We start from the raw sequence: 24,594 nt of genomic DNA on the forward strand, positions 1-24,594 counted from the left end.
TAAAAGAGAAAAAAGGGGCATTTGAAGAATGTGTAGCGAAGTATGAAAGATACAGAGAGAAAAATGTGGAAGTAAAACACAAGGTAACAGGCAAAGAGGCCGGCTGACCTGAGGTGGGGTCAGGGATTGGGTCGTTCATATGAAGAGAATAAGTAGTAGTTTTGGAAAGAAGTGAAGAGAGTAAGGAAGGCTGGTTCGAGAATTGAAATGAAAGATGGAAATGGAAGGTTGTTAAAAGGAGAGGAGGCAAGGAAAAGGTGGGCGGAATATTTTGAAAGTTTACTGAATGTTGAGGATAATAGGGAGGCAGATATAATTGCTGTTGCAGGTGTTGAGGTGCCATTGGTGGGAGATGAGAATGAGAGAGAGATTACAAGAGAGGAAGTGAGGAGAGCACTAGACGAAACGAGAGTAGGAAAAGCACCTGGTATGGATGGTGTGAGAACTGGGATGTTAAAGGAAGGGTTGTGACTGTACTTGAATGTTGGTGAGATTGTTTAATGTGTGTTTATGCTGTCAATGGTACCAGTAGATTTGGTTTGTGTGTGTATTGTACCACTATATAATGGTAAGGGGGAAGTGCATGAATGTTGTAATTCAAGGGGTAATAGTTTGTTGAGTGGGGTTGGAAAAGTGTATTGTAGAGTACTGATTACAGTAATAGGATTAAGGATAAAACAGAGAATGCAATCTTAGATGTACAGGGTGGTTTTAGAAGAGGTAGGAGATGTTTGAATGAGATTTTTGCAATTAGGCAGATATGTGAGAAATATTTAGCTAAAGATAAGGAGGTGTATGTTGCGTTTATGGATCTGGAGAAAGCGTATGATAAAGTTGATATGGAAGCGATGTTCTTGTGACATATCAGCGTCACGCAGAGATTGGTCTTTCAAAATTCCAACCTTGTGAAAACCGTCTCGTCCCACTCTAGTGGTACCATCATCCCCGGACAAGGTTTCATCACCTTTTCTGGCTTCAGGAGGGTTCCCTTCCCAGGGTATACCTTCCGCTATGAGAGACTCCCACCAGTCCTTCCAGCCTCGTGGGCCTCCACCTGCCCTGAACTACCTGTTGCCCACCCGACAATGCCCAGTTTCTCACCCGATGGGAAGGTCTGTGCCAATCTTTCCCGCAGGTAAGAAGGCTAAGGTGCCTGTTGAGTTACCTAAGCCTAGGGATGCACCCCGCCATAAGGACCTCCCTCCCAGCACATCTGGAGCCTGTAACACCGCATGGCTTAAAGCTTTATTCAATGTAATTCGGTAAACTGTGACGGGGTTCAGTCCCCGCTCCTAGCCCTTAGGCGGTACTCTCATGATTCCTCTGTTGCCTCCTCTCATCCCAGGCCCCTCTTCCCCAGTTGATCCTAGGGGTAACTCTTAAGGACACAAGGAGGATAACATCCCAGAACATCCCTCCTCGCAAGAGAACCAGGGAAAAGAGGGCTCCACAATTGCAGGGGAGTACCCTACAGTTCAAGTTTCCACAGGTAACGCCCAAAGGGAAGAGGAAGAGGATTAGACCTTCTCATCCTAAGGAGGATCGGACGATTTCCTATACAGACTCGTTCCATCTGACTCCAGCCGAGGTAGTGCCAAGGGAGGCACCTCACTCTTCTTGGTGTGGCACAGTTCCTGCCCCTGTGGAGTCCCATCTCCCACAGGTCAATGGAAGCCACAAGGCCTACACTGATGAAGGAACTTCTGCTGTAGCAGAGAGAGGCAATAGATTTATATATCATCCCGAAATCTTCGGCCAGGCCTCCCTTACGTCGAGTTCAGACTCGGAGTAAACCATGTACGTCCTCGGGAATTGTCCAGTCTTCCGTCGATCTTAATGACAACCTTGACCCACTCTGGGCTCCTATGAATGAGAGCTAGGAAGTGGATAAGCAGAGTGATTACGATGACGACATTTTCCCCTAAAATGACGGAGGTGGAGTGGAAGGAGAGGGAACACGCCTTCTGGCAGGTGTTAGGCTGCATCCAAACCATCAGCAGGCTGCCAGATCCATCAGCCATTCCTCTTGAATGAAGGTAAGGATATGGTCCTAGACCAGTTTTATGGCACTCAAGAGACCCCTGAAGGCCAGTGAAGCTTTGCCCTGGTCAAAGGCATTGAAGAGTGCCAAGCAGAAGGCTGTGTCCCAGGTGACTGAGTCATCTTCCTCCCTTCACACCAGCTCCTCCTCCAAACTCCTCCCACCGCCTCTTATCACGCAGCAGAAGTACTATGAGATCCTCACTGAGCTGCAACTAGTTTTGCCTCTAGACCATTCTATAGAAGCACTCTCGAAGGGAACTCCCTTTGAAAAGTTAACAGAACTGCCTGTCTCATTCTTGGCCTCTGTGATCCTGAATCAGGAAAAGGTCGCGAGGTATGCCATGCAGGCTACCTCTTGGTTTGATTTTTGGTTGGGATCTATAGGACAATTGGTCCAGTCTCAGGACTGATCTAAACAGTCCACAAGAAAGTCTGTGGTGACTTTCCTATTGTCCGGCACTCAGGCCTTCGAGTTCCAGTCTCATCAACTGGTGAACCTTTGAGCCAACACCATCGTGAGGAGACGGGATGCCGTGATAAGGAAGTTCCATAAACAACTCCCTCAGGCCGAGGTAGCAAGGCTCAGGAACGCCGCCTTCCAGGGGAGTTCGTTGTTCAATCCAGAGGAAGTCGAGCGGGTGCCTGAGAAATGGAGAAAGTCTCATTCACAAGGGCTTGACTTCAAGACTTCACCCTCCTCAGCAACAAAGGAATCCAGCTCCTAGACTGCCAACGAAAAAGGCTAGCAACCCCAAACAGCAGGGTCACAAGATGTCCAGTAAGCCCTTTCGAGGAAGAAAGTCCTTCCGTGGAGGCAGAGGCAAGCAGGGTTCTGGCCGAGGCCGACCCCTCTAGAATGGGTAGTCCTCCCATATGTCCACCTGGGGGTGGATGCCTGAGAGTCGATGGCAGAGGTGGCTTCACCACGAGGCCGAACCCTGGACGGTTGAGGTGATCCATTCGGGGTATTGCATCTCGTTCACGGTATCTTTCCCTCCACTGATTCGAGTGCCTCTCCCATCAGACTCCTATGCAAAGGGATCTTCAAAGGAGTCAGCTCTTCAAGGCAAAGTCCAGACCATGTTGGAGAAGGGAACTCTCCAAGAGGTCTGCAACATGTCTCCAGACTTTTACAGTCGACTCTTTCTTGTAGAAAAGGCGCTGCAGGATGGTGACCAGTCTGCGATCTCTCCCCTCTGAACGAGTTTGTCCAGCAGACTCCATTCAGCATGATGTCTCCCGACACGGTCGGACACGCTATCAGACTTAAAGACTTCATATGCACTCTGGATCGGAAAGGACACATACTTCCAGATCCTAATCCATCTGTCTTCCAGGAAGTATCTAAGATTCTCCCTAGACCAATAAATATTGTATACCAGTTCAAGGTGCTGTGTTTTAGTCTTTCCACAGCACCTCAGGCTTTCATGAGAGTGTTCGCCCTTGTGTTAGCATGGGCTCACAGATTCGGCATCCAGCTCCTAAGATATCTGGACGACTGGCTGATTTTGGCAGACTTGAAGGCGTCCCTTCTTCGTCATCGAGATAAGCTTTTAAGGTTTTGCCAAGATCTGGGGATCATGGTAAACTCGAGAAATCTCATCTGATTACCTCCCATAAACTGGTATACCTAGGCATGCTATTGGACAATGTAATGCACATAGCATATCCATCAGATGAAAGGGTTGGGAGGCTGAGGAAGGTAACACGGCCATTCCTCAGGGGGAAGATCTCCCAGTGCAGAGCCGGGTGCATCTGCTCAGTCACCTCTCTTCTTTGGTATGTTTAGTGCCCAACAGTCGCCTCAGGATGAGATCTCTCCAGTGGCAGCTGAAATCGCAATGGTACCAGACCACCAATTCCAGGGAGACTCGGCTTCGCATAGGGCAAGAGGAACGGACGGACCTCAGATGGTGGGTAACAGACCTAAACCTCTGTAAAGGGACAGATCTTCTCGTTCTCTCCCTAGAATTGTTGCTCTTTTCAGAAGTGTCAAAAGAAGGGTGGGGGCCCACTTGCTGCACCACACCACCTCCGGCAAGTGGTCCGATTCTGAAAGGTATCGGCATATAAACCTCTTTGAAATAAGAGTAGCTTTCTTCGCCCTGAAACAGTTCCACCAGTCCCTGGCAGGTACTCATTGCTGTTGATGACCGACAATGCCACAGTAGTTGCTTGAGGCGGTACCTTTTCGCAACTACTGTGCCATCTAGCAGTAGAGATACTGTACTCGGATGGGCAGAAGGCAACTCAGTGTCCCTATCGGCTCGCTTCATTCCGGGCAAGCGCAATGTGCTAGCTGACAATCTGAGCAGAGCAACTCAGATAGTGGGCTCCAAGTGGTCTTTGGATCATCTAGTAGCCAACAAAGTCCTGTCTTTGTGGAGTTCCACGACTGTGGATCTGTTCACAACATCCCTGAACTTCAGGCTCCTGTTGTATCGCTCACCAGTCGCGGATCCCCAGGCTCTTTAGCAAGATGCATTCCAACATCAATGGGAGAACATGGACATGTACGCGTTCCCCCCCCCATTTTGTCGGATGAGAAAAGTCCTCAACCAAGTACGAGTAAGCAAGAACTTACTAATGACGCTTATAGTGCATCATGCAGAATGATTTCCGGACCTTCTGCAACTCCTCACAGAGACCCCGAGATAACTCTCCACGACCCGATCTACTCAAACAACCACACGCCAACATCGACCACGGAGCCATAGCTTTGCTTCGGGCCTCATGCTTGAAGACTCCTACACCTCCTTTCACGGAGAGGCTTTTCGCAATGAGTTGCGAAAGGGAAGGCTCGACACCTTAGGCACTCAATAGCGTCAGTCTACCAGGCTAAGTGGTCGGTGTTTTGTGGATGGTGTTGTGGAAGTGGTATCTCTCCCCTCGATGCCACTGTTCCAACCATATTGGAGTTCTTTGTACACCTTCGGGAAGAAATGCTTCTCTCGGCTTCGGCAGTCATAGGCTACTGCTCAGCCTTGAGTCTTGCCTTTAAACTGAAAGGAGTAGACATTTCCTCCTCGTTTGGAACTTTCCTTACTCATACGAAGTTACGAGATTACTTCTCCTCAGTTGGAACTTAGACCTCCTACTTGGAAGTGGTTCAGATCTTTCAGTCCCTGAAGTGTCCACCTTACGAACCATTATGCCAGGCAACAGATCCCCACTTCATGTGGAAGACAGTGTTCCTACTCTCATATGAGTTAGTGAGTTCCACAGTCTATCTTCTGACATGTTCCACACAAGGAGATGGGGAAAAGTAATTCTCAGCTACGTCCCCGAGTTTATTGCTGTGACTCAAAATCTGGGTGTACTAGATCCTAGGTTCAGTCCATTCAGGATAGAGTCTTCGTTTTGTAACCGAAGATCCAGACCAACTGTTACTTTGTCCAGTGAGGAGTCTGAGGTGTTGCCTTAAGAGAACAGCAGCAGCTTGCCCCCGTTTACAAGCACTGTTTGTCGACACAGAGAAGGGCAAGAGGAGGATCACTAGGAATTCCAATTCCTCCTGGATACGGAAGATGATTGAGTTCGCCCTCAATCCAGACCCTCCTCCTTCCAAATGACCCAGAGCTCATAATGTCGGTAGCATTGCAATGTCCCTGGCGTTCAAAAATTAACTACTCCGTGGCGCAGGTACTGCAAGCGGGCGTGTGGAAACATCAAACAACGATCACTGCCCACTACCTACAAGATGTAACCCACAGGAACCTAGACACGTTCTTCATAGGTCCTGTGGTGGCTGCACAACAAATGGTCTAAACACCTCAAGCTCCTTGTTGGACAAGTAGCAGAGGGTTAAGGACTAAAGTTACCTGGGTTTATCTGGGGTGAATGAGTAGAATGACTAGCTCCTTCTCCCCCCCTGGGGAAAACAGCACCATGGTCCCTCATCACAAGCTTACCTCACCTCTCTGCAGGTAAGACTCATTTTCACTTGTGTATCCCAAGTATAGAAGTAATAGTTTGTTACGGCCCCAATGCCTCTTCGAGGGAGGGTATTGTGTAAAGTCTAAGGAATCTCGGGTTTGTATTCAGGTTGCTAGTTTCACGAACACAAACTTCTGCAGCCCGCTAATAGAACTTGCCCCTAATAGAGCATAGCACGAGAATTTAGCAAGTGTAGGGTTCCTACTACTTCCTGCTTACCGAAGTAGAGAGATCCCCGGGTCAAAATACCAAAGCCAGATGGTAAAGGACTTCCTGCCTACCCAATATAAATAGTGGAAGGTTTGTATTTGTCCAGGAACAAATGGCAAATTTGTAATAATTTGTATTTTTCCTAACACACAAATATTCGCCTATTTATACACATTGGTCCGCCACCCTGCCCTCCAAGAAGACTTGCCAGTAAGGAAAGTGGTTATTCAACCCAGATGTGTGATCGAGCGGGGTAGCCGGTTCCCCCCACCCTCACCCGCCAACTAGCGGGTGCGGTAGTTATCTCTCACTAAAAATTATCATGGCTTGTTCAGCTTTTCCGAAAACAATATAACCAATATAAACAGTGGAATGTGTGTATGTTAGGAAAAATACAAATTATTACAAATTTATCATGTATAAAAGCATGAATGACTAGCCTTCTTCCCTATTTTCCTTCTTTTCCTCCCTTGGGACCAGCCTTCGAAAAGTTACGGAGCTACTGTATTACAGACACTGATGTGGCTGAGCACACTAGTGACGGGTAGTTTTTTTTACTTAAGATTAAAGTGTAAAATTTCCTTACTCCTTTCGAGGGAGAGTGTGTCAGTTATGGCAAATTCACTACTTATATTAGTCCTTAACAAGAACATTGTTCTCACTGAAGATAGGTGCTTTTATGAGAAACTCTTGGGCTGTAATTCAGTAGGTCAATCAACTATGGATAATGGGATGCAAGGATGCTTTGTTCTACTCTTCTAACCAGACTGAGCGGACTTCCTCCCTCATAAGGATGACTCCCCTATTAAAGGATAAGAGTTTGTAGTGGCGTAGGAACAAATCACAAATTTTAAAAGTAATTTGTATTTTTCCTAGCTATGCAAACCTAATTCCTTTAGGTTTCACTTCCTGCCGCATCCACCCCGCTAGTCCCAGGTAGAATCAGAATGGAGGCTCGGAGAGCTGTCAGATTTGGACCATTAGTGGATACTGAGTGCTGGTTACTAGAACCTTGATAATTCTTTTTTCGGTCATTATCAGCTGTTGCCACAATCTACCCTTACCATAGGACTTAAGTTCGTATAGCCAGGAAAAACACACGTTACTTTTAAAATCTGTGATATTTTGACAAAATAATTTTTAAGTGCAGTAGTATAAAAATGCAGTAAGTTTTTCTTAAAATCAGCCAGTGTGAACTCCTGCTGTGATCACGGTAATGTACTGTGCAATGAAAAGTGTGGCTTGGCCATTGTTTGTGTGGTGGCGCTATATATTTACACATATTTTAAGCATGATTCATCCAGATGTACTTGGGCTTTTCAGAAATTTTGTGGAGTATTAATTAACTTTGATAATTCAAAAAGTTAGAGCCACCAGAATGCCGGCCCGCTGGAGTGTTGTGACAACAGTGAAATTCTTACATGCTTATAAGTCACATGAGTGTTTATGGAATACAAACTGTGACCTTTATCTTCTAAGGGAAGCACGCAAAGCTGCCATAGCAGACCTGGCTTTTCAGATGGGGATGTCAGGTTTGGACAATGATGCAATTAAGGCAAAAATAAGACTTATGCGCTCTAAATATCATAATGAGCGAAAGAAGATACTTTCTGCTGCTGCAGTTGGTGAAAAGTATGTGCCAACAAGCTACTGGTTTGAGATTATGGATTCGTTTTTGAAAGATGTTGTCGACATGCCACAGCCGGTAAGAAATTTCCAAAAGGTACAATAAACGTTATTTTTTAAAATACGCTACTGTAATTTGTTCCGTAACTGGAATACAAACCAACGCTATTTATTAGGGGTATTACTTTCGGCGAAGCTGAAAGGACGAGCCATTAGAACTTAGCGAGGGTTAACTACCCATCCTGCTAGTTAGGGGGGGTAGGGTGGGTAGCTAGCTACACCCCTCACTCACACACCTGTGACTGAGCTTCACTTTACTTTTGGCTCGGATGGAGAACGGTTGTTGCCGATCTTCCTCCTCTCTATATTGGACTGCCATTTGTCTGTTTTTTCCCCTTTTCTTTTCAGGGTGGGGGTGTGTGTGCTGAGTTTCTTCCGCAGCCATGTATACCTGTACCGGGTCGGAGGGCCGCACCTGCAGCAAGTTCATGTCCGCTGTAGAAACAGATTCCCACAGCCTATGCACAGTCTTTAGAAGTCAACGCTGTGACATAGACAACAAGTGTATCAAGTTTCGGGAGTAATCTGCCTCCCAGTGGGAAAGGTTTGGGCGCAAGTGGAAGAAGAAGTCTAAGCGGGACTCTTCTTCAAAGGCAGCTTCGAAGCAGAAGAAACCCAAGGCTTCTTCCTCCACCTTACGACCTTCCTCCGAAGCTCCTACTCAAATGGCTTCTTCCTAGGGCCTACGAGGAGTAGTGTGGACCATTTAATACATGGTCAACCTCGGTCCTCGAGAGATGGTGTTGCCTCCCCTAGTGAGGCGGCCCCGGCTCTCCCCATGAAAGAGGCCTTATCTCTTTCTCCTGTATTGCAGATGTGGCCTGCATTGGGTTTGCCCACTTCTCCTTCCAAGGAGGCATTGCTGCAATTCCTGCACCAAGGTGTAGATCTTCAGCGGGCGTGAGCGTCAGACGTCTACCCCTTGTCCTTAGTCGACGTGGTAGTGTCGGAGGACTCATCTGCTGCCCCTCCAGCAGTCCTGATGCAACGGTGACGGCAAGATCAACCCACTGCTGGTAAACAACTCCGAAAACTCATTCAAGAGTCCCAAGATATTGAAAGAAAAGCTTCAAGTCACTTGACGAGCACCAATAGATTGCTGGTGCAACCCATCTCCCACAGCTTTAACTATCTTTTTTACGAGCGAATGCCTCCTTCTGTAGGAGCGCATAATGCTACCCACCAGGCTTCTGCGAGAGACGAGTCATACAAGAGTGCTCTGGCATGGGACCATACCTCGGTCGGTTTTCGCACTCCAGGATGGATATATCGTTCAATTCACACTTTCTCACCCTCCTCTGACCCGACATATGATAATGCGAAACTCCTTCACGAGTTAGCACGCTCCGGAATATAGAAGACGAGACTTGCATAGCATGGCACACCCTACCACCTAGCGAGGTGGGTGGGCAAACTCATCTGCCTGACGAAGGTGCACGTCTCACTTGTGCTACACGTTGTGTTCATTGGGCGAATCTTTCCATCAAGACTCATGCATAGTAGTGCACACAGGTAGATTAATTACATGTAAGAACTGAGAAACGAAAGCAAGCCAGCGCACTTTTCCAGCTCTCACCTCATGAGCTTGTGCGCCCAGCAGGACGAACTGGAAGAGGTGCACAAGCCAGCACACCTTACCAGCATTTGCCTCTCCAACGCTGTCCGTGCGGTCGAACTAGTCAGGAGCATTGCAGATATACCAAATCAAGGGGCTGCACTTTAGCCTGTTCCCAGCACTGCAGGTGTTCACATGGTTATTCACTCTTTTGTTCACCTGGGTACACAAGAACGGTATTCATCTCCTTCGTTACCTAGATGATTGGCTGATTCTGGCAGATTCGAGGGAGTCCATTCTCCTCCATCGAGACAAGCTTCTTAGATGGAAGAAGATTCGGTAGCCTCAACAGCTTAATTCATCTCAGGTGAGAAGAACATGCTGGCGAACAATCTGAGCAGGAGGACTCAGATAGTTGGCTCCGAATGGTACTTGAATCAAGACATAGCCGACAGAAACTTGGCTTTGTGGAGTTCGCTGACAATCGACCTGTTCGCGACGTCCTGCAACCTGAAACTTCCCGTGTACTCCTCTCACGTAAAAGATCTCCAAGTTCTCTGACAAGATGCTTTTCAACATCCCTGGGACAGGATGAACATCTATGTGATTTCTCCCCCTTCTATTGAACAAGGTCAGGGCATCTCAAAATCTAGCAATGACCCTCATTACTCAGCTGTGGCAACATGCAGAATGGTTTCTACGATTGATTAATAAATTGATTGATTATGAGTTATATGGCATCCTGACATCTAAGGTCATTGACGCCGATATTATTTGTTATGAATGAATAAATAAATATTAATTCAGTTTAAAACACTTAAAGCAAAAATTTCCTTATAACAGTTAGATAGCTTTCAAAAGACCTGCTTCTGAACTAAAATTAAAAATATCACTTATTGTACGACACATCATGTCCGAGAATCATAGCAAAGATGAACCTGCCATCCTCACCTTGATCCTCAAACAGATGTGTACTTCTTTCAGTACTATAAGTGGGGTATTCGATCAACAAATGTGTTATGGTCAAGGGTAACAAACAGTCATTGCAATATGGTTGGTGTTGGCTATTTAGCAGAAACTCGTGTGTCAACCGAGTGTAACCAATGCGGAGACGACAAAGAGATGTCTCCCGCTTTCTAGGCATCATGTTATACCTCCAAGGAGATATGACATATGTTACTTCTCTCATTTTATTGCCAGCTAGACTATCCCAGTGCTGTTGCCAATTATTATAAAACAATTTCTTGATAGTGGGTAGGAAATCATTACAGGGAATGGGATACCTAATTGGTAGCAACTGGGATACAGCATTCTTTGCCAGTAAATCTGCCTTATTTCCAGTCACACGTACATGTGCTGGAACCCAACAAAATCGAACCATTATACTTTTCAGTCCAACAATAAAAAGCCATTCTAAAATTTTTAAAACTGAAGGGTTACTAGAATTGAAAACTTTTAAAGCTTGAAGGACACTCCTTGCATCACTAAAAATGGTAAAATTACCCTCCAACATTATTTTGTTGATAGCAGTTAGTATGCCATACAGTTTGGCAGTAAATATGGAAGCTGTTGGAGGAAGAACACCTCTACAATTAAAACCATTACTATATATGCATAAAATGAGACCTGGATTCTAAGTAAGTCATATTCTTTTTAGCTTCAATAAAGTATTTAAAAAAAGATACCCCTGGTAATTTCCATGGAGGCATTGATGATACCTTAAATGGAAGCGCCTTACTTCTAATCACATGAAGACTGTATATTAATTGTTTAACCCGTAAACCATAAGGTTGCGGAGATTTTGGGTGCAGCTAAGTACACTATGATGTTTGCTTTACCAGGCTTGCAGTCTGCTTTACCAGGCTTGCAGTCTGATAGGCTAAAGAATTAGGAAGTCTTTGCAAACTAAACCAATACCGAACAATAGAAGATTTTCGATAAAGGTCTACAGTATTGGTAATTCTCCAGCATCAACAAGGAGACTTGGGATAAGCAAAGTTCTAAACGCTCCTGGGGACAACCTATTACCAGCATGATGTATTGAATCTAATATCTTTAATCGGCTTGCGGTGGCTAAGGAGTATATTTCACACCCATACCTAATTTTTGAAAATATCTGGGCCGTGTATAATTTTAAAATAGTATTGCTGTCTGACCCTCATGATGTGTGGGAAAATACTTTTAAAAGATTCAAACCCTGAAGACATTTAACATTTAACACTTTTAAGTGAGGAATTCATGTAAGCCTACAATCAAATATCAAGCCTAAAAATTTAGCTTCACTTACACATGGAATCCGTTGACCTTTGATGTATATATTCGGGTCTAGATGTACTCCCCGAATACGACAGAAATGGACAACAACAGTTTTACTTGTCGAAAACTTAAATCCATTTATATTGGCCCACTGTATAATTTTGTTGATTGAGAGTTGTAGTTTTCTCAACTCTTGCTGTTCTAGCTCCTGCAAATGATATGGAGAGATCATCCACAAATAGTGTTGAGAGCTTCCTAGGGAGTGACTGAGGATATCCCATTAATTGTTAGTACAAATAGGGTTACACTCAGCACACTACCCTGAGGAGCTCCCTCTTCCTGACATTTTCTCTCTGATAGAGTTTCCTCCACTCTCACTTGAAAAACTCTATGTGAAAGAAATCATTGAATAAACAGTGGTAGCTGTCCTCTTAATCCCTATTCATGAATGGTTTTAAGTATACCATATCTCCATGTAGTATCATATGCTTTCAAGGTAAAAAAAAAGACTGTTACATGGTGCTGTTTGGAAGCAAAGGCTTCACAAATAGAGAACTCAAGTCGTATTAACACATGAGTTGTTGAGTGCATTTTTCTAAATCTTCCACAACTGCCTCCAATCCAGTGGTAGTTTGCCGAGTAAGTATGCTTACAGATTGGTAATACCAGCATAGCCAGTATAGTACTCCTTAGAGAGAGATGTTATAACATCGAATCTCCTTAGTGATCTCTGTCGGGCAAGAGAACGGTCTCTAACGACTGATCGCACGTAATTACTTCCAAAAGGTAAGATTGAGGTGTATCTCCAATCTATTGTTAGACAGGTAATGTATGCACAAGTCCAGTAACACAGACTAGGGAGGCAGGACAAATATATGGATGCAGCCCAAATTATTTTTAGCGTCCAGAACTTGGTTGGAGAATGTACAATCGAGACAGTCTTCCTACTAACAATGAAACATTTGTATTTCTTCGTTTCTGATGAATCTGCCAAACTGGCATAAGTTTTAGATGTTCCCTTCCTGGAAACAGATTCACTTATGTAAAGCTTTGGAGTCCAAGTACTGTATTTAAAAAAACACAATAGACGCCCTACTGGAAAGCTAGGAAGGAACTGCCCGGCATGAAGGCAGAGTCTACTTGAGGGTAGACCTCCTCTGTTTGGTTACAGGAAAATAGAAGGGTAATGCATAACCTAACTTCCCGTAAGGACTACAGTAATACCTTGACATATGAGCATAATGCGTTCCGAGCTCGTATGTCAATGCACTGGTATCTAAAGTAAATTTTTCCCACATAAAGTAACTGAAAAAAAATTTAATCCGTTCCCGCCCACTTAAAATCACTTTATGGTATAACAATGGAAAATCATGCTTTTAATTGCTTCAATACTTTACATACACTTACAAAATTATATAAATGATTGCTGGACTGTGAGCTGCAATAAAATGTGGCTTTATTATGGAGTTCTTATCTTTGAGACAGACAGTAGTCGCTAATAGCGGTGTGTGCGGAGGAGGACGGAGGGAGGAAGAGAGAATAGGACGGTACATATATGGTATTTACACAGTTCCTTACACAACGTATTGTAACACTTAAACTTTAAATTAACTGAACTTGGCCTACTTAATTTAAAATATTTTTTTAATTTAATCTTATTTTCTAATTAAAAATTTTTTTTCACCGTTCTTCACTTGTCTTGGCTCTTTTTGTCTTGCTTTCACTTTTACCTGCTACAAGCCTTTTAAAAAGATGATATCCAAGGAGCTTTGTTTCTTTCTCCCTTTCATTTGCGGAAATGAGTCAAGCAAGTGTCATTAAATAGAACTGAAGCACGACCACAAGACAATTTATGCGGTTGTCTCTCTTCCATAAAATCAGAAACATCCTGTCACTTAGCCAACACTTCCTTAATCTCCCTCGAAGAAAGAAGTTCCTCCTCCGGTCTCACCTCCTCCTAGCTACTGAGCTCTTGCAACACCTAACGTTTGTTGCATCGTCTGTAGGTCTTTCAACTCCTACGTCGTAAGCTCTTCTTGATGCTCTTTGACAAAGTCGTTGACATCTGCCTCGTCTACCTCCAGTCCCATGAACTCGTCGAGAGACACAATCTTCCAACACAATGGGTTCAGGGTCAGGCTGCAACGTATAGAACCCTTCGAAATCCCTTTCAGCTACAGAATTTAGCCACAATATTTTCCATGCTGAATTTAAGGTTCTTCGCGTTACACCCTGGCATGCCTCGTCAATAATTTTTAAACAATGCATGATATTGAAGTGTTCCTCCCCAAATTCAAGAAGGGCGAGAGATTAGTGTTATCTGTCACTTAAAAGCATTTTTTTTTTAACAAACACTTTGTGTACAGCTTCTTGAAATTGGAAATATGTAACCTGTTGGTCCATGGGCTGGAGGAGTGCCGTGGTGTTGGACGGGAGATAGAGGACCTTGATGAACTTGAATTCATAAAGAATGTCATCTTGAAGACCTGGGTAGTGACCAGGACCATTGTCTAAAATGAGAAGACATTTCAATGTCAGGTTTTTCTTAAACAGATACTGCCAGACCATAGCACAGATTTACCCATTCTGTAAAGAAATGCCACGTAACCCGTGCCTTTGAATTTGCTCGCCACGTGACTTGAAGCTTTTCTATCAATATCTTGTGACTCCTGAAAGCACTTGGGTTTTCGGAGTTGTATACCAGCAATGGCTTGATCTTGCCGTCACCGTTGGCATTAGCACACAAGCCTAGAGTCAATCTATCCATCATGACTAGCTATGAACGTCTCCACTGGCGTTGATGTCTCCTCACTCTCAGCTGCTTCCCTTTGTTTCAAGTCTTCGTAGATTTCACTGCCCTTTTCACAGATGATTGTCTCAGTCACACTATCTCCTGCCATCTGCTTTTCTTTGATCCACAACAAGAGAAGCTACCTACGTTGGTATTGTTGTCTTGCCTCGGGCAGGGCTTACCAGCGTTTGTAAACGTTGAGAAGCTGACAATGTTTGCCTGGCTGCCTTATGGGTGGATCTTACTATCGTTCATACACATAAGTAGAAGTTTACACTATTCCCTTGGGAGTAGAGGCTTGCAAAAAAAAAAAAGATAACCTTGCAAGGGTATATGTCTCTAACTCTTTGTGGGAGCGCTCCGAAGAGCTCTCCATTCCATAGGGAAAACAAGCCTGAGAAATTAACCCTGGAGGTTTACGTTTCACGAAACTTGCTGTCTAGCGAGAATTCTTTGTGCCCAGAGTCACTAGTAAACTGTATTTGAGGCAATAACTCTGAGGTTTTGTTTTGGCAAGAGTGCATGCGCCATCAGAAGAGTTAATTTCAGCTTTTTACGGAGTATTAATGAATCCCTGTAGTTGCGTAAAATTCCTCAGGGAAAAAAGTTTCCCATTAAGAAGTGTAGTCTCGCATGTAAGGGTTTGTTGGCCCAGAACACAAAGAACATAAACACTAGGCAGGTGGCGAGAACCAGTGAATGCTATATGACACTAGCAAACACTGGCAAGTGCTCACAAATGCCAGTGAGAATCAGTGAATGTTATCTGATACTAGCAAATGCTGGCAAGCGCTTGCGAACACCACCGAGAGTCATCGAACGCTGGCGAGGAGAGCATTGAATCTTACCTGTAAGGCCCAACACAGGTGATGTGAGTAAGTATGTGCTACTGAAGTAGCACTCACTTGTAACAGTAAGCTGAAGCTCTGTGTGTTACTGGAGTAGCTCACGTGAGCTAATAGGGTCTCGCAAATCTGCCATGGGTACTAAGACGGGCAATCTGTGTTGCTCGCAGACCTTTGTCAGGCAGCAGAGCTCACTTGAACTTAGTGGATGAATGCGCAACACTGCGCATGACTTCTCTGCGAAACTGAGGTCCTTGTGAAGTACTCATGCTCATCTTACCCCTCAAAAGAGGGTGGTGAGTAGCCTTATATCATCCCTTCGAAAGGGAACGAAAAAGGCGTAGGTCCCGAAGGGCTTGGAATACAAAGCTCCATGAACTCTGTTGTTCCCCAAGAAGCACAATGTAGGAATAACCCTGAAGTGTTATAGCCCATGAGTAGCTTCTCCCTCGAAAGAGGTGAAAATCATGAGGCACAGGTCCCAAAGGACCTGGCCTAACAAGGGTCTAAGAGCTTTGTTGCGCGCAAAGGCATGATGTCGGCAATAACCGCGAAGAGTTGATTTCTACGGGACTTGTCGATGGAAGGGGAGGCGGCTGCAAGAGGCCGGCAGTCGTCACCATCTGCGACAAAGACCATAGGGGAAAGTTGCAATAATGAGACTTGTTTTGTAGCCTAAGGGTATGGCAGCAATGAGTAGGAACTGCAAGCAGTCACCTAACTCCTTCGTCGCCAAGCTCCAAAGAGCAAAGGCGGGGCGTGGACGAATCCAATTCCTGCTAGAGGAATCCCCCAAAATTGAAACCACACAGGTGAAGGTAGTCTCTCCCGTGAATGGGAAAGGCGACTAATCTCTGTTGCTGCTGTCTGACATTCTCCCTGCAAGCGAGGAGATTGCTGGACAGTGGCTGGTGTAGGGACTCTCCCTTGGAAGAGAAATTTGCTCAACACCTGGTGGAGGTTAACTCCCTCGGAAAGGGAAATTATCCAACACCTGGAACAAACCTCCGGCCAGCACTCTTTGCTTCCTGTCAGAGCTGCACTCAAGTTGAAGGTCGAAGGGGAAATTTAGCTGCGATCTACTTTCTGGAGGATGTTGTGTAGTTGACTTCAAGTTCCCAGAGAGGTATGTATTCCGTTGTACAAAACTACAGTAGACCCCCTTTTGGTGCTTATTTTATGGCTGTGTCACGCGATACATCACAATAACGTGGCCCCAAAACGCTTGTAAGGATTTTTGTAATAAAGGAATTTCGTTTACATAATTCTATAGGTTGTTACTAAAATTATTTGTATTCATTTGATAGATACACTTTCAGCTAGAAACCCCTATTTAATAAGATATATAGCAATTTTTGAATAGCAGCTCTGTTTTAAATGACGTCACTTCCTTTCGAACTTCCATGTACCCTATGCATGATTCTATGTGCTCTCATGCTCATCTCATACGCCTATTGACGCAAAGGGCCTTGGTTAGATTTCGCCAGTCTCTATCTTGAGTTTTTAATTCAATAATGTACTTCTCCATTCATCATCTACTTCACACTTCATAGTCCTCAGCCATGTAGGCCTGGGTCATCCAACTCTGCTAGTGCCTTGTGTAGCCCAGCTAAACGTTTGGTGAACTAATCTCTTTCGGGGAGTGTAAAGAGCATGCCCAAACCACCTCTATCTACCCCTCATCATGATCTCATCCACTTATGGCACTTGAGTAATCTCTCATAGTTTTATTTCTAATCGTGTCATGCCATTTAACTCCCAATATTCTTCTAAGGGCTTTGTTCTCAAATCTACTAAATCTATTGGAGATTGTTTCATTGTCATACCACGACTATGTCCATATAGTAACACCAATCTCACTAAACTGATATATACAGTTGTCTGATTATTATATGTAATTTCAGGCTATTTGATTTCCAAATTTTACTTAACCTAGCCATTGCCTGATTTTCTTTTTTCAATCTTTCACTATACTCTAATTCTCAAGATCATAGTTAATAGATACTTAAATGATTCCACCTCATTAATCCTTTCTCCTTCCAATGTTATTTCATCTTCCATTGCATATTCCGTTCTCATCATCTCTGTCTTTCTCCTGTTTATCTTGAGCCCAACCTCCTGTGATATTTCATGCATTCTTGTAAGCAAGCATTGCAAATACTGTGGTGTTCTGCTAATAAGGTCAGCATCATCAGCATACTCTAGGCCTGCTAATATCCTATTACCAATCCAGTTCAATCCTTCTCCACTATCTACGACTGTTCTACGCATTACTAAAGCCATGAATAGGATAAACAACATAGGTGACAACACATTCCCTGGGAGTACTCTGCTGTTCACTGGAAATTCATTTGATAGGGCTCCATTAACATTAACTTTGCACATGCTGTGCTCATGAATAGACGTAGTCAAATTTACATATTTAATAGGAATTCCATAATAATGCAGGACTCTCCACAAAATTGGCTGGTGCACACTATCTAAGGCTTTTTCACAGTCCACAAATGCCATCAAAAGTGGATTTCTATATGAGAATTTGATCAGTACAACTTCTATCTTTTCAAAATCTTGCTTGTTCATCTTTCTGCTTTCCATCGTTTTTTCTCTCTCCAGTCTATTTAGAATAAGCATACTATATATTTACATAACTTATGTAAGTGTGATGTCTCTGTAATTATTGCAATCAATCAGGTCTCCTTTTTTTGCCCGTTTCACCAACACTCCTAACTCATTCATCAGGTTTTGCTTCTTCATGCCACATTCTACAAAATAATCTTGTAAGTATTCTGGGGGGTTGCTTCATTTTCAGCCAGTATCATCTCATCAGCAGTTATTCCTTCGTATTCGTGGGCTTTCCATCTTTTGAGTATTTTAATGATAGCTTCGACTTCAAACACACTGAAGTCATTCATGGGCAAACCAAGGTCTTCAACAGCTTCAGGTATATCAATCCAATTATTTCTTTCCTATCTCCTATTCATAATCTCACAAAAGTGTTCCATCCAACATTGTCTCTCTTCATCTTCTGTTGTTATATCAGATCCCTATCTTTTTTATGTGTATATGCTTCTTCTTTTTTGTCCCTGTAGAGATTTCATTAATAATTCCATGAGCAATTCTTACACTATAACCACTCTGTGAATTCATAGCTTTGTCAGCCTCATCTGCTTTTTGTCTAAATATTTTCTCCAGTCATTCCTAGCTTTTTTTTTTTTTTACCTCACTATCAATACTGGACTACTTACTATGCTCTACATTGTAATTTTCATTACTTTCTCAAAAACTTTCAACAATCAATTTCTGTCTTCTTCATTTTATAGTATCCCACTTATTATTTTATATCCAGGGCTTTCTTTTTGTGACTGCTTGTCCCAAAACTTCAGTATCAACTGACTGATATGTTCTTAATATCACACAATTTTGCATTAATTGTCTGCTCTTCGTCTCTTAAAGTCTAAGATTTCAAATTGATTCCTACATTCATTGCAATTATTTTTTCAGTGCTCTTCTTCTAGAAGCTTAGTTGTATCAAACCTAGATATTCTATCTACCTTTCTGTTGGGTGCTTTCAGTTTTAATTTCAGTGTGGCAATGAGGAGCTGGTGGTCATTACCAATATCTGCACCTCAGTAGCTTCTTACTTTTCTCAAGAGTCCTCCTTCTCTCTTTGTTAAAGGCAATATGATCAATTTGATTTTTGTAATTGCCACATTGTGAAATCCATGTATATTTGTGGATGACCTTGTGCTAGAAAAGAGTAACTCCAATAACAAGATTGTTTGTTGAATAGAAACTTATGAAATTGGCTCCGTTTTTATTTGCAACTTTGCCAAGACCCTCGCCATCCATCACATTCTCTATCCGTTGATTAGTCCTTCCAATTTTAGCATTGAAATTGCCAATCCCAATTTTCATGTCTCTCTCTGGTGTCTCATCTATTACAGGTTACAGTTCTTCATAGTATTCATCTTTCCTTTCTTCAGGGTAATAATTTCTTGGTGCATAGCAAACTATAATACTCATATTGCACTGCTTTGATTTGAACTTTGCAAGTAACAATCTACTATTTACAGCTCTCCACTCTGTTAATGCCTTTTCTGGTCTTGGTGTCATCATATTTGCTCTAGACCCATCTAAATTTCTTACATTGCATTAGATTTTTCTCTCACCCTAATAAAATAAAATACACATTATGTTTTTATGCTTCTTAGTAGATTCATTGAAAATCACACTTCATTTTTGTATACTGTACTTGATGTATGTATGAATCTGAGCAATTAAATAACAATAACTAGATGATGATGATAGTACTAACAGTGGTACCTCTACATACGAATTTAATTCGTTCCACAACCAACTTCGGATGTAGAAAATGTTCGGATGTAGAAACGAATTTTCCCATAAGAATACATGGTAATTCATTTAATTCGTTCCTCAGCCTAAAAACCCATAATAAATCCTTAATAAATGGCTACACATAATTACACATAACAATAACATAACTGCATAATATGAAAGAAGCATGTAAAAAAGATAATTATAAAGAAATAATAAATAAAAAATGGGTTTTATTGCCACTTTACCTTAGAGACAGGCCAACGCAGGTGTAGGATTTGCTACGCCAGGAGGAGACGGACGATCGGCGAGAAAGTAGACATGGTGTTAACATGTTCTTTAAATAAATACTCTCTCTCTCTCTCTCTCTCTCTCTCTCTCTCTCTCTCTCTCTCTCTCTCTCTCTCTCTCTCTCTCTCTCTCTCTCTCTCTCTCTCTCTCGTTCTTCTTTACTGTTAGTGTTAGAGACGTCTATTAATTTTTTCTGAGAGAGAGATATTAAACAAAAATGTGTTTTGTACATATGATTTTTAACAGCGTTAATGAGTTGAAAGAGTTAAATGTAACTAAAAAAAAACAATATCAGCGAATCTGAATTCCTTTATTAACTAAAACAAATATTGATACAAATACACTCGTGTGCGTATGCGTAAACACACACACACACGCACAAGGAGACTCGATCGGCGAGGAGGTAGAGATGGTGACTGCGATAACATACCGTAACTTACACTACGGAAATTTTAATCTAACTTAGCTTATTTATTTTTTTTTATTTTTATATTTCATATTTTTTACATTTTTTTTCTTTTGATTTTTTATTTTCATCACTTTCAGTGACGAGTTACGGTATGTTATCGCAGTCACCATCTCTACCTCCTCCCCGACCGTCTCTCTTACTGCGTAGCAATTTTTGCACCTGTGTGTGTGTTTGTGCATACGCACACGAGTGTGTTTGTATCAATATTTGTTTTAGTTAATAAAGGAATTCAGATTAGCTGTTATTACTTTCTTAGTTACATTTAATTGTTTTTCAACTCGTTGACGCTGTTAAAAATCATATGTACTCTAAACACATTTTTGTTTAATCTCTCTCTCTCTCTCTCGGAAAAAAAATAATAGACGTATCTAACACTATAACAGTGAAGAAGAGAGAGAGAGAGAGAGAGAGAGAGAGAGAGAGAGAGAGAGAGAGAGAGAGAGAGATTATTTAAAGAACATGTTAATGCTATGTTTAGAGAGAAACAGAAAAAGAGAGAAGTCTTATTTAAAAGAGCTTGTTAATGCTATCATGGTTTTCTTTTCTTCACTTTTTTCTTTCTTTCTGTTCATCACGCTGGCCCTTCTCACAAATGATCGTTGCCAACAATCTCTTTGTCCTTTATCCCTATCAACAAAAGGCGTTCTATCTCTTCTAGGGTATTGCTACGATGTCTTGTAATAATGGTGATCCCCTTCGATGGTTATTTGCTTTAATGGCTGCCTTCAGTTGATGATCCTAGAGATCATAGGCCTATTCCGGCCATATTGTTTAGCCATACAGTATCACTCACATGCACACTGCTCTCATGTTTTTCTATAATTTCTTGCTTCAATTCTAATGAAAGAATTGCCTTCTTCCTGTACTGAAACTTAGCTTCTTAGGCACCATGATTATAGGTAAAATCAAAAAGGAAGAAAATAAGCACTGTTAATAACAGACCAAACAGAGGACAACCACACGATACACACAAGAATAGAGAACTGAGCACTCGACGCTCAATGGCGCAATGTTTACTTCGTGTGTCGAAATAAAATTCGGGTGTAGAGTCAAAAATTTGCTCGAATTTTACTTCGGATGTTGGAAAATTCGGATTTAGGTACGTTCGTGTGTAGAGGTTCCACTAATATAAATACTCTCAAGACATTACAGTACTTAACACTCCTCACCTTGAGAGATTACTGTAGGGTTGTGGTGACCTAGGAGGGTTTGCGGGAGCCTTTAGGTCTATCTTCTGAGCCATCAGCAGCCATGGCCTGGCTCTCTTTGGTCCTAGCTTGGGTGGAGAGGGAGCTTGGGCGCTGTGATCATATGTATGGTCAGTCTCTAGGGCATTGTCTGGCTTGATGTGGCAGTGTCACTGTCCCTTTCCTCTGCCATTCATGGGCATCCTTTAAACCTTTTAACAGATACACAGTAAGGATGTTCACACCATTTGCCTATGCTCGTTGTTGTATCAAGAGAAGTACAGTACTGAGAGCTGTCTCATAATGGGAAGAAACATTGGCATGAGCATCTCATATGGATCTAAGCACAATTACTTCCAGTCCTGGATGAAAGGTACCACCCTTCTTTCCCCCCTTAATGGATTATTTCTCTCTTTCAGGAGAGAGGGAAGCAATGTGTGTTGATTTATGTTCCCTAATAGGAAGAAATATTGGTACGTGGCTATTTTCCACCTGTTTGGTCATGTACCGGGAGTAATGATTGCCAAAATTTGTCCCGTAGTGGGAAAACATGTTGGCATGCATAACTCTTGATCTCATACCGAATGTACTACCAAGTGCTGCTACTTTGCCCAAAGAAGAAGTCGTCTAGAGGACAATAGCGGTTTGGTCTCCAATTGATCTCTCCCTGCATATATTAGAATGGTAAGTTCCTGGAGAACGTTACATACCAAGATCGTACCCATCATTGAGTAGTACATGGTATAGGCCTAGTTGTTCACATGCCTCTTACCAGCACTCGGTCTTGTATGAAACCAAACTGTCATACCCTTGATTGGGTTAAATGAAGCCACCATCTTTCCCATCCTTACGACAGATATTGGAAGGTGACAAGATAACCTCCTAGGAAGACGAGAATCCAGCAGAAGAATCAGGGTGAATGTACTCCCCCACTCATGCAAGCAGTGTAAGGACAAAAGCAGCCCATCTTGACACTGTCACCAAGACAGCTATCTATGTGAAAGGTTTCCGCAAGCACTGTCACTGAGACCAGTATCCTTGCACAAGTGTTCCACAGGCAGCAGTTCTATGTGCAACTGTTCCAAGCACACCATCTCCACACTTCCAATTTCCATGCGTACAGGCTCTTAAGTGTATGAGTTTGAACTGTACTGCCTTCCACACGTAAACGCTTGACTCATACACGCTCCATGCTCAAGGTCTCCACGCATATTTGCTTGGACTGTACATCCTTCGCTCGCGTGTACATGCTCAGATTATACTGCATACCAAGCGTACATGCTCCTTGCTCACGAGTTCCACGCCTTAGATGGAATAAGAGAAGCTAGTTCTCCACGTACGCCATCCCCGCGCATGTTGGTTTTCACCCCTATATTTGACTCCACTATTATCTCTCTATGTTATTGTTAGGTTTTTCAACATTTTACGCTAACTTATCTAGATCTTCCTTCGTCCTGAGGCTGATCTAGATATCCTACCATACTCCATGACTGATCAATGGCATGAGACCTTCCAACTGTCACTAGTCATTCTGAAATATAGAATCTCTCTTATTACCTTGGTTCAGGCATTTTTGGCCTGGAACTAGAACCTAGCCATTCATGACTTGAAGTCTTTCCTCATTTCTTACCTATAAAAAGCAACTAGCAGAGGCCAGGATTTATTTGTCTGCCTGTCCTGGGAAGACATTACAACCTTCTACTGTAATATAAGGCTTAAGAGAAGAGATCCTAGAACTCTGTTTTTTTTTTCTGGCTTCATGGGACTATCAGATGTGCTTATCATACAGGTGAGGACATGAGAGGTCCATCATGGATTAGGGCGCAGGAAGTCCAGACATATCGGATCCATCCCAGCTTTCAGGAGGAAACTACTGTATCATAGTTGCAATTCTTAATATCAAGAGTCTGGATACTGATAGAACACTTTCTCTGCTCATTACTTATAGAAGTAGGCTACACCCACGAGTCCCTGGATACCTGTATCTTTGGCCTGGTGGTAGTTCCTCAACAGATCATGTAGCAATAATAGCTCCTTTACAGGACAAGAAACATCTCGTCTTAGAAGTCGGGTCTTAAGCCTTGAATGAGAGGTGAGATTGAGTGTCCCTTTACCTCTGCTTTCTTCCCCTTCCTTGCGGGTGCAGCAGTCACTCACTTATTTGCTGGACTGGATGCTAGATGCAGGTAAAGTGCATGATAGAGCAACTTATTTTAACAATTAAGTTTTGTTCAAGAGTATCTCCCTCATCCTCCCAGCTGAGGGAGGAGGTTGGGCAAATGGTTGCTGACCCATTTCTCATAAATGAAAATACAGTCAGACAACATATCTTCTACACAAATAAAGGTTCTTCCTTGACCGTCTAGTAGTCCCTGGTAGTGACCTAGCCCCGCACCTGCCCCGTGTTCATATCCAAGTCGTTATGAAGTTGACAGGAGTCATGGCTTTTGCTCCTGTACAGGGCTGAAGTGTTTTAACATTTCCAGGAAAATGAACCAGCCAGTTAGGTTATACGAGCTTCCTCCTTCCTGTAGATAAGTCTCCTATTAAAGGACAAAGGTTTGTATTCTGGTAGGAACAAATCACAAATTTTAAAAGTGTTTTGTATTTTTTTATAACTACTGTATACAAACTTGAGTCCTTTAAGTTACACTTCCCAGTTTAACTACCCTGAAAGTCCTTGTTATAAGGCCTGTCTGGTGGGCAATACTTACCCACCTCCCTTCACCTATCTACTTCCATCTCATTAAGTTTTATCAACTGTATCTTGCTTTGTTGAAAGTATACTTCTATTAAAGGACTCAGTTTTGTATAGTATAGTTAGGAAAATAACAAATTACTTAGAAAATTTGTGATAGTTTGAAATCACTTTAGCTTAGTGTTTGCTATTGTTATTTTATGCTTTGCCCAAAGCGTGTTAACTCTCATTGGGAAGGGATTATCTTACCTTTAAGTAGTTTGTAAGAAGCTTGTTTGTTAGAAGCTTTTTT

The 24,594-nt window shown here is 42.7% G+C and overlaps 1 protein-coding gene across 9 annotated transcripts in view; it reads left to right on the forward strand.

Moving 5' to 3' along the window:
- Window positions 1–24,594, forward strand: part of LOC137615234 (uncharacterized) — a 68,750-nt gene that overhangs the window by 34,912 nt on the left and 9,244 nt on the right. For 4 of the 9 annotated variants that reach the window (XM_068344927.1, XM_068344928.1, XM_068344930.1 and 1 more), the window contains exon 2: window positions 7,513–7,912. The exons of 2 other annotated variants lie outside the window; for them this stretch is intronic. In XM_068344927.1, the coding sequence (XP_068201028.1) occupies window positions 7,568–7,912 (345 nt within the window). In that variant the 5' untranslated portion in view covers window positions 7,513–7,567. The remainder of the gene's footprint in view (window positions 1–7,512; window positions 7,913–24,594) is intronic. 3 more of the 9 variants (XM_068344933.1, XM_068344932.1, XM_068344931.1) reach the window with 2 other exon arrangements.

Source organism: Palaemon carinicauda, chromosome 21 (assembly GCF_036898095.1).
Source record: "Palaemon carinicauda isolate YSFRI2023 chromosome 21, ASM3689809v2, whole genome shotgun sequence".
NCBI lineage: Eukaryota > Metazoa > Arthropoda > Malacostraca > Decapoda > Palaemonidae > Palaemon > Palaemon carinicauda.